This window comes from Limanda limanda, chromosome 1 (genome assembly GCF_963576545.1).
Source record: "Limanda limanda chromosome 1, fLimLim1.1, whole genome shotgun sequence".
NCBI classification, from domain to species: Eukaryota; Metazoa; Chordata; class Actinopteri; order Pleuronectiformes; family Pleuronectidae; genus Limanda; species Limanda limanda.
This window is the reverse complement of record NC_083636.1, coordinates 6286637-6300616: the sequence shown is the minus strand read 5'-3', so window position 1 is coordinate 6300616 and position 13980 is coordinate 6286637. Positions and strand designations below refer to the sequence as shown.

At 44.1% G+C, this 13980-nt stretch overlaps 2 protein-coding genes across 2 annotated transcripts; both read right to left on the bottom strand.

The window, feature by feature from the left end:
- Positions 1 to 405: 405 nt before the first annotated feature.
- On the bottom strand, positions 406 to 11772 carry mamdc4 (MAM domain containing 4). The gene is given in 30 exon segments (XM_061079874.1): positions 406 to 441; positions 531 to 596; positions 826 to 1019; positions 1203 to 1302; positions 1457 to 1581; positions 1698 to 1823; positions 1939 to 2088; positions 2435 to 2525; positions 2819 to 2946; positions 3047 to 3184; positions 3267 to 3483; positions 3619 to 3746; positions 3920 to 4054; positions 4169 to 4273; positions 4368 to 4476; positions 5026 to 5165; positions 5264 to 5401; positions 5490 to 5582; positions 5854 to 5967; positions 6066 to 6156; positions 6372 to 6527; positions 6731 to 6834; positions 6915 to 7070; positions 7487 to 7612; positions 7710 to 7943; positions 8163 to 8288; positions 8994 to 9155; positions 9327 to 9419; positions 10462 to 10670; positions 11693 to 11772. Coding segments are annotated over 30 exon segments (3870 nt in total).
- Positions 11773 to 12326: 554 nt separating this feature from the next.
- On the bottom strand, positions 12327 to 13885 carry phpt1 (phosphohistidine phosphatase 1). Its single transcript, XM_061075701.1, has 3 exons — positions 13547 to 13885; positions 13087 to 13214; positions 12327 to 12956 (listed from the first exon to the last, which is right to left on the bottom strand). Exons 1-3 carry the CDS (start codon positions 13710 to 13712, stop codon positions 12864 to 12866), a joined length of 387 nt encoding a protein of 128 aa, XP_060931684.1. The 5' UTR covers positions 13713 to 13885; the 3' UTR covers positions 12327 to 12863.
- Positions 13886 to 13980: the final 95 nt, after the last annotated feature.

The following is a 13980-nucleotide window of genomic DNA, read 5'->3' as shown; positions in this document are numbered from 1 at the left end:
AAGAGAAAGGAGCTCAACCTGCTAAATTCTTCAGAAACCAGACCAACATGATTCAGACGTGTTGCATTTTACCTGGCTCTCTGGGAACCTCCGTACACGTCAAATCTGTCGTCATGGGTTACGCCCAATCTCGATTTTTAAGAAATTTAAAACAAATTTCCATTCACAACACATCTGAAGTCCTGACCTTCACCTGTCCGTCGACAGGCAGAGAGCTGTGAGCCTCGAGTGTGTGAGTGTGTGTGTGTGTGTGTGTGTGTGTGTGTGTGTGTGTGTGTGTGTGTGTGTGTGTGTGTGTGTGTGTGTGTGTGTCATGTACGGGCGACACAAGCAGTTCTTCTGCTGTGATATCGCCTCATTTTCACGAAGCCACCTTTGGGCGGCAGGACGACCTCCACACCTGCCTTACGCCACCTCCATCTCTCTGTTATCATCAGAGAACTGCAGAAACACAACAGGACGAGTCAGCGGTGACAAAAAGATAAAAGTTCATCATTAACCATGATAATTAGAGTCTATAATATACTCACAATGACGTTATTGAACCCAGCGGCCATTGGATGGTTTTGAATAGGTGCCACGATCACACGGTCTTGCTGAAATAAACACAGGATGATCCAGGTCATAAGTTTATTCATGTGAAATAAATAGATAATTCATGACGTTTTTTGTCTTTCTTCTTGTCAATGTTCTGAGTTAATCTTCTTCTTATCGACCCTGATATTCTCTGTGTGCTTTAACTGTGGAATCAGAGTTTCACTACCAAACGCTTTCAAGACGGATAGCCTTTGTTTTATGCTTGAGTAATTTCTTGACTGAACTCACAGTGAGGTCTGGTTCGTATGTTTCATTTCCGAAACCAGCACGGCCTGTGGAGGATGAGGATCGACCGGACGCAGCCTCAAACTTCTGGCGAGTTCGCAGGTAGAAAACCAGCAGTGCGATCAGAGTGCCGATCATCAGCAGGACCACGATGACGGACGCTGCGATCCCTCCTGTGTCGTCTCGCTTCTGTGAGGCTGCAGGGGAGGTGGACAACTATCAGTTTCGAGGTGACGACAACGGGAACATGTTTAAATGATGGTTATAAACTCAGTTGAAAGGCAGAGAATCTGGTTTTGCATGTTGAGCCAGTTTAAAAGTCCTGGTATTTGACTAATTGAGCATACCACACTTTTTTTAATGGGGACCGGAGCACTTACACGTGTCTGTATTTGTTTTAGCACAGTTGATCCCGATGGTGTATTCAATGTCATCCAGAGCGATGAAGCCTAAAGTGCCTTTGATTCCTTCAAACACAATCTGTTAACAACAGAAACAGGAATGAATTTTCCTTTCTACACGTGATACTGTCTGTCACGTGTTAGAAACGTGTTATAGTCACTTTCTATAGCTATATATATGGCTACAGAAATTTTCTTCATATTATGCAGTGTACAAAGTGTGCAAGGCGGACCTGGTATTCCTCGGTAGACGTGATGTCGATGTCGAAGCGTTTCCACGGGCCTCCCACTTCGTTCACCACCAGCAGCTCATTCAGAAGACCCTCAGACATCCTCCACACCCTCAGCTGGTTGTCCGCTACAAAACAACACATTTAGAGTAAATCACGCACGTCCAGATAACACCTTGTAGGTTTATTGAAAACTGTACTGTCCCAACCAGTAATGGTGGGATGGTAGAACTTTGGTCTTTACATGAGAAAGGTTTGAAAACCCAGAATTTCAGGCAGGTGCCCTTGGTCGGGGGCAGGTGTGGACTCAGCAGCTGAGCATTTTGATTGGCTGCCGTCCGATCGCTACTTGGAAAGAACAGGAAGTGACCTGGCAGAAACAAGAAAGGGAAGGAGGTCCATTTTACACTTCAGTGCATGTTTACCACATGTTATTGGATTAACTAACACAGACCGGGACACAGAAGTTTGTTTCTCAGCTTCACCTCTCTCTGTGCCCAGAGTGTGATCTTCAGTCGGGGTGGAGTAGTGCTTCTCCGTCTCAGGACTCGTCAGCTCCCAGTCCAGTTTGTCGACTTGAACGTTGTGTGTGTTGCTCCAGCTGCACATCCCTCTCTCCAGGCTGCACCTAGAGCCTGACATATTGAACACAACAAAAATAAGACACCTCCGTGCAGCGATTATTTTTAAATTAGGATACTTTAAAAAATAAATACAGTATTTTTTTAATGTTGTTTAACATCTTTGAATCATGTCGCTATACTTTGCATTGTGTTTTCTTTTAATACGATGTGGTCATAGTATCCAACATCTGAATCATAGACTGTGTATAAGAATGCAGAGCTTTAAGTTTGTGGCTGGAATGTTTTTTCTTTGTGCTGGTCTGAAATCGCAGCAGGTTCTCTTGATGAACCTGCACTTTACTCTGAAAAGCTGCTCGAGTTCTGGCCCATAATTCTGATGAGTCACGTTCATGCAAACCTTGATTGTCACACGGGTGCGCTGAAATGAAGATGTCATCCACTGCAACGTGGGCGTCTCTGCCTCCAGCTCCGATCACCTCGAACTCCAACTGCAGAACAAAAGATCACCACACTATTAGTTTTAATCTACGCTCAAAACATGTAAAATAAATCATATAAAACCTTTAAAATAGACAATTAATGTCAGCTGGGACAGACACAGCCCGGTTGATCACCATAACAATAGTTATCAAATAAATATCAAATAAACAAGGTTATGACATAATGTCAAAGAATGTCAAATAAAATGTCAATAACTTTATTAAATTTTTCAATTCATCTGCATTTCCATCCCTCTTCCCTCCTCCCTCCTCCCTCCCCCCTCCTCCCTCCTCCCTCGTACCTGCCAGTCCACAAGGGTGCTGGAGATGTTGCCGTTGCCATGGCGCCAGACGTCACCTTGATCCAGACTGTTGGAGAAGATCTCCACCCTCTCTCCCTTCGCCGGCTTCATGTACACCGTCAGAGAACCTGCAAAGTTCACACAGTCAAATGGTGTTGTTTGGTATTGTGTGTGTGTGTGTGTGTGTGTGTGTGTGTGTGTGTGTGTGTGTCTGTGAAGGGGCCTCACCAGGGTACGCTCCCCCCATGTGGTACCAGAAGTGCACACACTCAGTCCTGGTGGCTCCTTGACGAACGGGGGAGGTGAGGACCGCCGTGCCGCCCGAGGGAAGATTGTCGGCTCTGGTGTTCACCATCATGTAGAAACCTGAGAAGCACAGTTTGAGTTTAATCAGCCTCCTGCTCACATGCTTAAAACCTCAGTGCGGTTTGATCCCATCTTCTCTCACCGAGGTCGGTCTCCAGGGTGTGGTCAGTTTTGGGTCCGCCCATCGTGGTGGTGCTTCCTCTGCGGTGGAGCCACTGAACTTGACCCGAGCTGCTGTAGCCGCAGCGCTGGCCTTCGAAGGAACACATCCGGGGCACGGAGCACGGACGAGCCACAAACGCCACGTCGTCGATGGCAACCTGCCCGTCGAAGCCGGAGCGAACGGCTTCAAACATCAGCTGTGAGTAGAAGAAAGGTTGCAAAGCAGTGAAATTAAATGGAACAATCTATCTTTGTCTTTCTATTTTGTAAATTGTACGTTCTGTGATGTTTGAGACACTGATGAATAATTTCAGAGTGACTTTAGTCCATACCCGGAAGCTTGTGAGTTGGTGCGGTACCGGACATTGTCCTTCGTGCCACGTGTTGCCGTGAGCTCCGCTGCGGGTCCAGAGGATGGTCTCGTACCCGTGGTCATCCAGCAGCTTGACATTAAGACCACCTGGACAGAATCAGTGAGGGGGGGAGGAGGATGGTTTCAAAACATGCTCAATCGGTTTGTGATGAAAAGCACAAATAAGTTCCTGTTCTAAACTTTACATATTTCATCCTGTAACATTATTGACAGGGTCAAAGATAAGGATGTTTTACTATCAATAACAGTCACATCCTCACCTGTGTTGGGTCCGTAGAGTTTGTAGTAGAAGGACAAGCAGTATTCTGTTTGCCCGGGCGTCTGCGTGAAGGAAACCAAGCGTCCGAACAAACCGCGCAGAGAAGGATTCCACATGTCCACGACGAGGCTTTTACCTGGACATCATCAGAGGGACAGGGAGGGAGATTTAAAGGATCAGGAAAAGACATTTTAAATATACATACACAGTTTTTAATGAATCTATTCATTTCATTTTGAATGTGTCTCACCAGTCCCGATGGTGTGGTCCATCCCGCTGTTCACCGTCCAGTCAAAGTTGTCACTGTTGTCCTGATACCATCCACACAGTCCTTCTTCAAAGTTACATGACAGTGCTGGACAAAAACAAAGGGAAAGAAGAATCCGTCAGATATTTGAAGATGAAATATGAACATCTGGATTGTGCAGTACTGTGAATATGAGAATCACCGGTTGGAGAAGATGGGAAATAAGCGGCGTGACAGTCGACGAAGCGAACGTTTGTCACTTTGATCTTGGCGCACGGACACAGTTTCACAGCACGAGCCTCAAACGCCAGCTGGACCAGAGAAAACAAGACAAAGGGCAGTGGACTAATGAGTGAAATTACAAAGACTAAACACAAAATGCAATGAATGCAATGGAATACACACTGAAAAGAAATCTGGTAAAAAAAACTGTTGAAATCTGGCAGGAGCATGAGGGTGCAAACACAACATAGTCATTGCCATGGTTTTAATTTGTAAATTTACTCAAATTAATCTGTAAATCATTCATTTTAATCTGTTAAAAAATCTAAATGTATCTGGGTTATTCTGTTATTTTACTTTGAAGGGATCAACCCATAGTATGACAGAAACAAGGAAGGAGACATGTTTCCTTTGTTTGCCGTCTTGCTTTTCTACATCTGGTTAGAAATTTGCTTTACAGAGAGTTGGACCTTTTGCACAAGTAGGATTACAAAGTCTCTACTGTTGGGACTCATATTTTTAACTTTTAACTTGAATTGTAGAACAAATTACACTCCACTGAATATTATCATCAATGCAAAAAAAGAGTTTTGTGTTGATACTCAGTGTTGATTTTTTAGAATTGGGCCGATCCTGACCTGGAAGCGATGTTTCCTGGCTCCAACAGTTACGCTGGCATGCTGCCACGCCCCCTCCCCTGCTCCCGTCTTCCCAGCGAACTCCCACGTTTCCGGCTGCGAGCCCAGCAAGCTGTCAATCACCCTGACAGACAGCACACCTGCAAGAGACAAGTTATCAGAGTCATATTAAAGGATTCGTGTGTCAGGGGGGAATTGGAAGAAGCAAGAAGACGTGGTAAAAAAACAACAGCCGTACCAATGTGAGCTGGATTTCCAGTTAATGCAAAGTCAAAGCTGAGGGTGCAGGCCGGGCCAGAGGGTCCCAGCAGGGGGGTCCGGGTCTGGGCGTCAGTCAGCTGCTGGCCGGGGGCCTGGGCCACATACAGGTACTCCTCTAGGAAACGTAATGATAAAATTAGACATTTGTTGAAACACTTGAAATTAAATGAGTAACTGAGAAGAGTGATGTAATAAAGCTGCACCTTTGGATGTGGAATTCTGATGTAGCACCCAACCCTGACTCCCGATGCTGGAGTCAGTCCAGCCTGAGCTGCCCCCAGTGGAGGAGAAATCCCCTGCAGACACGATTCATTCAGTCCCAAGATGTCACACACAAACACACAAATCACACGATAACACAAAGCAATAGGTGTTGATCCCGGAGGGGGAGCATACACCGTTTTTACTGGTCTTGGCTCAAATACTCAACATGATACTCTGATTTCACATAAGATGCTTTATTTCTGCTTTGACTGGCCCTAAGCAAATAGTTAATACTTTTCATCCCTTGTACCGTTGCAGACCTGTTGATAACTGAGCCTAATGGAAGATAAAACAGAAACTCACCACATTTGGCCTCATCCTCAGCTCCCGGACAGTCTGGGTTAAAATCGCACATCTTGTCGGGTTCAGCACACGGGTTTCCAGGAGATTCTGGAAATTTTGGGGGGGTGTAGGTTGCTGTTTGGGGGGAGAAAGTGAGACAGAGTGTTATCATCCTGCAGAGAGTTGATTATTTGCTCATTAGGAATATATAGTTTCTTAAGACCAAGGTTTACCAGCTGATCTGCGGCACTCAGGGGACAACGTGATGCTGTCGACAGCGATACCTCCATATGCAAAGTCTCTAATTGCTGCCATTATTAAAATCTGTAACGAGAGAAAATTCCCTTTTAGCTTCATAGATGTAAATTCACAGATGAGATTTGTTTTATAAACTATGAATATAATACAATATGTTACCTTCTCTAATGACTTTCCTGTTATTCCCCTTTATTAGGGACAGGTCTCAGTTGTAAAGATGTTTGACTGCAGGCTACAATCAGCATCGTGATTATAGCTACGACCCGAGGAGAGGGACTGACCTGGAAAGGGGAGCTGGTGACGATCTCCACCTCTGCCTTCACCCAGACATCACCCAGGGCGCCGCCTCGCTCCCACACAGGGTAGATCTTTGTCTCAGCGACCAGCACCGTCAGACCGCCAGACCGCGGCCCAAACTGGTGCGTGTACATCACCATCTACAGCAGGCAGACGGCAGAAACTTGTCAAAATAGATTTGAATTCAGCTTAAAAAATAGACGTTCAAACTGTTAAAAATCCTTGAACCTTTATTTTACATTTTTTTGTTATGTTTTTGTATTTAAACGTTATATTTGAAGTGTATTTGTTGAAATCAAGGAGTAACACTCTCTGCGATCGGAGGAAAGAATCAAGTTCTCACCTTGCAAGGATGTGAACTATTGGTGGGATCAAGGAGACGACTTTGAAAACTGGCCCAGTCCTTTGGGAGACCACCCTCGGGGACAGTGACATATAGGAAGGAACCTGCAATAATAATAATGATAGTATAGAATAGCAGGATTGAGAGAAGAACACCACAGTTTCTATATATATGGAAATGTTACCTGCTGCACTGTTGTTGGAGTGATCCCTGCCTGGTCCTCTCAGAGGATCCGAGACGGAAATGTTCTCCTGATTCGTCCGCACCCATTTCAGTGGGGACAAGGACCTCAGGTCCCAATCACACAGGCCGTCCTCAAAGTCACAGAGCTGGAAGCCCTCTGTACACACAACACACACAACTCACGTTAACTGTGTAAAAACATTCACACAGGCTATTCAGAAGAATATGTAACAAATTTTAAGTTTGTTACAGGCAAGAAAACATATACCGCCCATGACAATGGCATTAAAAAGAAATACTTGTACATAGGTAATAGTATACAATACAAACTAAGTTGCTAAAGATGCGTTTATTGTAATTCAATATATTAAAAAAAGCCAAATAAGAATATGTAAAAATACAGTTTGTACCATTTCATACAAGAGAAGATCATTTTGGAATTAGGTGCAGCTGTTGGGCCTTTGAGGAGGTGTGTTGTTAGTTTTGTACATATTTAATTTTGCATTGTGAGTCATATCCCTCTCTGGGTAAGTGCACCGGCTCTGTTGTGACTCAGATGATGTGACCTCTCACCACAGATCTGCTCATCACTCCCGTCACCACAGTCGTCGCTGCCGTCACAGACCTGCCGCTGCTCCACACAGGCCTCGTTCTTACACTTCACCATCTCAGCTGGGCATTCTTTACCAGGGAGTGGCACTGTTGATGTAAAGACAGATAACACCAACATCAAAATACTGACTATTGATTCCTTTTTTTTATATGAATTGTTGGTGGGATATCTTCAGAGACTCACAGGGCAGAGCACAGTCCAGAAACTCCAGCTGGTCGATGGCCACGTCTCCTTTTTGCCCTTCTGACCTCCGTGAGTGAAGACGGATTTGGAAGCTTGTGGGAATACGGCCCAAAAAGATGGTGGCCTCCCTCCAGCCGCGGACACTGGTGGCCTCAGGACGCCACACTGTGGCCTCTGAAGAATCCGAGTGAAGGACGGACGCCCACAGCGGTGTGGAGCCCAGACCTGAGTGACCTAAAGGGAAAGAGACAAAAACCACAAGCACCAACACAGAAGAGTCATGAGATACCACAGAGTAATAATCTGTTCAATTAGAATGATTATTTTGAGATTATATCAGAACAAAACATAAAGCCCCCACAACATACCAATAATAAATGAAAGTACTGGTGATAGAAGTGATGTTTTTATGGTGAACTATTTAATTGTACGACCTGCAGTCATGTTTCTTACCTGAGTCCCAGAGGAAATACCTGAGACGGAGACGACAGGTTGCTGAAGACTGTCTCATCTCTGGAGAGACTAGAACTGCAGTTCTGAGAGACTCGGACTTCACAGCGCTCACTCCCATAAACCAGCCTGTGAGACGGGAAACATCAGTCACATATCCCAAGTTATACACGTTACAGGTCAGTGCAGGGACCAGCTTCATTCAGTTCTCATTTAATTCAATGTCAGCACTTCTGAATTTGTTTATATATCTGTTGACCAATTGCTTTCAGCTTCTTTACACTCAAAACCGACATATTAGTATCTTTAAAGCTGATGTGGCCAAATATTTAGAAGCAATTTCTTATTTTCCACGTCCGGCAAATACAAACACATGTTTCTGTCGACCTGATGAATATAAATCCTGTATTTTCACTCTTTTAGCTCTGTTTTATACAAATAACTGGTTCTTCATCTTACATACGAGCAAACAAAACTCTCCTAGATGCAGACTCACCATAAAAAACACATTATATCACAACCTACACACACAATTACACATAGTTTCACAAAGTAGAAACTGGGCAGTATGTTTAAAAGTCTTCAAATGGAAAGAGAGGGGCTATTGGTTTCCATAATCCAAATGAAACACTTGAACAGTATGAACAGTAACACATCCACTCTGAGATTGTGTTACAATCTAATATGATGAATTTAACCACTGCTGGTTTTTAATATGCAGTGAATTCTTCACTCATGGATCCACTGTGCCAGTGCACTGATGCACTCTAGTGGTATAACTGAGACACAGCATGAAATGTATTCCCTCTTTGAGTGAAAATTAATAAATAACACCTGTAGCCGTCCCGGTGGTGTAGTCAGAGGACGGCCCGCTGCCCGGCAGGCTGCCTCCTCTCTGGTGTCTGCCCCAGCTGTACGCTTCATTGATGGAGCCGTCGCTCCATCCACACTGGGCTGCGTCCTCAAAATCACACCCAAACAATTTCTCTGTGTAGCCTAGAAATATGAGGAGCAACTAATATTAGTCCACATATTTTTTCACTACATTTTAAAAAGGACAAATGTCTTTATCAGGCATCAAAGTGAGAATAAGAGACACTAAATAATTCAGTTTAGATGAGAGTTTTCACTGGCAACATATTTAAAGAAGAAGATTTTAGTACTGACCACAGTTCTGCTCATCGCTGCAGTCAGCACAGTCACACACAAAGTCACATTTCCCCTCGGGGGTCTGACACGACTGAACCTGAGAATCAGCAACTGTGTGATGAGAAGAAGAAACATCAGTGGACAGTGTTACTTCTTAAAATGAACCCATGAGGGGTCAGTTGGGCCTCGGCCGAGGAACATGCTCTATGACATCACATTCAGGTTATTTAAGTGTTTTCCTCTCTTCTTCTTCTGTTTGAAGGCTGCATAAAGTCTCTTATCAGGACTCTTTACTGTGTGAGGTTTACGACCTGGTTAAGACCAACAGGCTCAAAGGCCAGGAGGACGTAAGCAGGTTAACGGCAGCAGAATACCAGCCGTCCATCCAAAGGTCTGTGATTCAGAGTTTGGAAATCAAACTTGTCACCGAGCAGGAACATGCATGTTTCATAGAGAGAATATTTTCACTTGTCACACTCACAGGAGGTTATATACTTTGCTGCCTTGCATGTAATTAAAATAATACATATTTATTGAGTCTATAATCAATTATAACTGTAATTACCATAATAAGCTGATTAAAGATGAGTCTGATTAAACCACTAGAAAAGGGCCCAAGGTTCCTTCATTGAAACAATTAAGTCTTCAACTAAACCTTCACAATTACTAAGGTTTTGGATTAAAGCCAGTGGTAACGAGCCTCATTTGGATTTTTTCCAACCATGGTTACGTTTCCTGAACATAGCCGATAAAGGGGTCTTCACAATTACAGTTGCTGCCAGTCTTTCTCAAGGGCCCTCTCTCAACCTGAGGCCCCAGAGAAATGCTTGCCTTGCCTACCACATTGCAAAGCCCCTGAAGAGGGGGACATGACCTCCGTGACCTCAGAAGCCACAAAATACATGTGTGAGCAGGTGAAGTGAAACTGGCACCAAGAGGGAAAAAAGTTGATTTTTCACTTGTCTGTTTTAAGTTTCTTTTGAAAGTTGAAAGCTCCTGGAAAAGGTGATAAGACCTCAACATTTCTTTCTGTAGCTTTTTAGACATGAAGAAACATGAAGGCCACTAGTTTATATACCATTATTAGCGTTATCGCTTCACAACAGTGTTGATAAATACCCAAACTCTTACAGTGGAGTGAGTGAGATCTTACCCCAGTGCAGGATCAGCACCAGGAGCAGCGCTGCGCTCCTCCGCTCTGACATCTTCGTTCCTCTTCCACCAGATGAGTCTGCAGATTCCAACTCAACCTGGAGACACCTTAATAGTCGACTCTGACCTCTTCTCCCTTTCACAGAGATAACAGCTGGACTTTCATTTCACCCAGCATGCAACTGTAACAAGCCATCGTAAAATAATTTCCTGCAAATTACAGTACAGGACACATCCGCTTGTTGCACATTAACTGAAAGAGATGCGGCCTGCAACACGATTACAGAAGAATTCAGGAGTCGTCTTCACAAAAATCACTCTACAGGTTACATTATAACTCTGAGGGTTTTGACTTTGAGCTTCCGAAGGGCAGTTGAAGTTAATGGGTCTTAGTCAAGAGTTTTAAGATGTTTCATGAGGTTTCATGTCATGTTGGCAGGATGGGAAAATCTTATTCCAGTTTAGGTTTTCAGGTTTTTTTCCCAGCCTTCAGAGAAATAGAAATGAAGCTTCATTTCGGGATTTTTTTTAGAAGTTTATTAAAGCCACACTATGTAAATCTTTCCCTTTGAAGTTTGAATTCGATGTTCACTGTTTAGTGTCTTGTAATATGGAGTTAAAATGACGTAGAAGTCATTAAAAACCACTGGTTACGCAGTTTGGCCCATAGACCAAAACTGGGACCAGTTTTGGTCTATGGGCAAGTTTGCTCTCTACTTTGTAAACTCATCGTGTTTCCCCCTTGGTTTTGTTTCTTTTCACACAGAGAATAATCAGAACCAGGGCGGCACGCTGGTCTAGCGGTTAGCACCTCACAGCAAGTGCCTGGGTAGGATCAAGAAGAAGATCCTGTGGGTAGGAGGAAGAAGATCCTGTGTTTTGGATCTGTTAGATTACGGTGCAATGAACCATAGAGAAACGGCAGAGTTGGCAAATTTTTTTGCCAACTCGTAGAAGTCATTAAAAACCAGTGGTTATCTCTAATATTCAGCAGGAAAGTTTCTGAACAGAGTGTGGTGGATTTGTTGGAGCTTTTTAACTACCAATCAGGTTACGCTTAATTCCGGCCATCGTTTAAAACTAATTGTGATTGGATGTACATGCTATTATTAGATCACATTCCGACGACAGCTTCAGTGTGATCACTACATAACCTACATAGTTACAAACAGTGCACAGGCCAAGTTAAAGACTTGTTGGTGAACGCAGCAACACTTTCAAAACAAACCTACAATGATTCGTTCCTGTATTTATCAGGACCCCAGTGGTACGACTCTATCTGCTGCCAGTGGTTTGCCAAGACATTCGCCATCAACTTTGTACTAATGCAGTATTGTCTGACCTACAACCACAGAGGATACAAGTGGTGTACTGCACTATAACACACTAATGATTAATGGCAGTTCCTCAAGATCATTTACTTTTATCATTAAATAAAGGTCATGACATTATAAGTAGTTTACAGTTTGAAGCTGCCAGGAATAAAGCTGCTGTAAAACAAACGCCAGATAAGGAACGGTGGGAGTGTTTGAGTTTTTCTGTTCTGTAGCAATAAGAACACACAACTATATATGCGGATTCCAGGACACATTTATCAAACATACATCAAAGCATTTCAATTGCTCACTTTTTTGGTGATGAAGTCAATTCTGAGACAATGTGACCCTAAAACAAGTATGTGACCAGTTTTGGTCTATGGGCAAGTTTTCTCTCGTCCAAATCAGTGGATTAAATTGTAAACTCATCGCGTTTCCCCTTTGGTTTTGTTTATTTCACACACAGAATAATCAAAACAGGAGCAGCACGGTGGTCTAGTGGTTAGCACCTCACAGCAAGTGCCTGGGTAGGATCAAGAACGTGCATTAGTAAATTAAACGTGTGATTCTCTCTTTATTGGTCTGGGATGGGAGAAAGAAAGTAAACACAGGAAGAAGATCCTGTGTTTTGGATCTGTTAGATTTCAGTGCAATGAACCATAGAGAAACGGCAGAGTTGGCAGATTTTTATCACAACAATCTTGGTAATATGAAAAATACTCCAATGTCTTTCAAGACGTGCAGCATTTAGACAACTGAGCGGTACAAGGGGGATAATGATGACAATGTTGTGGGGCATGCTAACCCGGTAGCTGGGTTTGATGGCGGTCGGATCCACTTCAGAGTTTGTTACAGACGGGAACCAATCCCCTCCTCTCCAGGGTCTTCTCATCTGCACCCATGTGTGATTGCTGCGTTGGAATCCAGACTAAATCCTTAATGATTCATTTCAAAAAGCTTCTTATGAAACACATGTTCTTTTAATGAGCTGTTCCTCCTTCTCGCGAGGGGTCACAGTTAAGTGCTATGTCAGCTCAGTGCTCTGTCAGTCCAGGAGAGAGAGCGTCCACCAGAGGCTGCTCTCACTTCAGTATCCTTCATTGCTCCAGGTCACCTCATAGCCGGGATACTGAGCCTCTAGTTTCTCCGTGGATACTGCGTGGTTCGCTCGTCCAAATCCCTGGAAGGACACGCACCAAAACAAAGGATTGATTATATGTTTGAAATGATGCTCGTTGGAAGGGAAACAATCAATATTTGTACGTCATCGTTGATTAAACACTGTGTTCAGTTATTGTTGGACCTCTCACCATGGAGTATCCGTACACGTGGATCTTCTTGTCCTGGGGATCGTGTCTGATCCTCCCTCCTCCGATACACTCACAGTCCAGGTGTCCGCCCTTTTCCAGCTCCTCCGAGACTTTGTCGTAGATATCAGCTACAAGAAAGGACAATATGACAGCTGAGCAAAGCATGAACAGATTTTAAAACTACTTTTAATTTCTAAATTGTAAGTTCTGCATTATAAAATGAAATCCTGAATGCTCTAATATAGTTTTTAAACATATTCTAAAAAGGTGACAATGAGTTTAAGCTGTTCTGTCATGTTTCCTGGATGACTCACTCATGAGGAAGGACCCTGTGATGGGGCCCCTGTGATGGGGCCCCTGTTATGGGCCCCTGTTATGGGCCCCTGTTATGGGCCCCCCTGTTGTTGGCCCCCCTGTGATGGCCCCCCTGCTATAGGGGGTCCCGACCCTCCGGACTCACCGTGGTACTCGGCCCATGCGTACCCTCGGACGATGTCCACCTCGGAGTCGTCCCCCTCCTCTCGGCTGTGGACCCTGATGAGGACGTACTTGAACACGCCGGACGGGTCGATGTCCGCCCGCGGGATGTTCGCCATCAGAGCCGCTGCCTTGGTCTGCGAGCACATGTCCACACTTTCCTCTCAACAATAAGTAAATCAATAAATTGAAATAAATAAATTATTAATTTATTGATCCGTCAAAAGGCTCTGGAGAAACAAGAGCAGCTCGGGGGGTCGTTTAAATCCACGGAGAAACACGAACTCATCCCAGGAACGAGCCTCCACTGTTCTGCACAAAGACTTCCGGCATCAAAGCAAGCTTTTCCGGTAGCTTCAACAATACTTCCGGTATCTACAACAATAAATCCGCTCGAGGCCTTCACAATAAAAGACT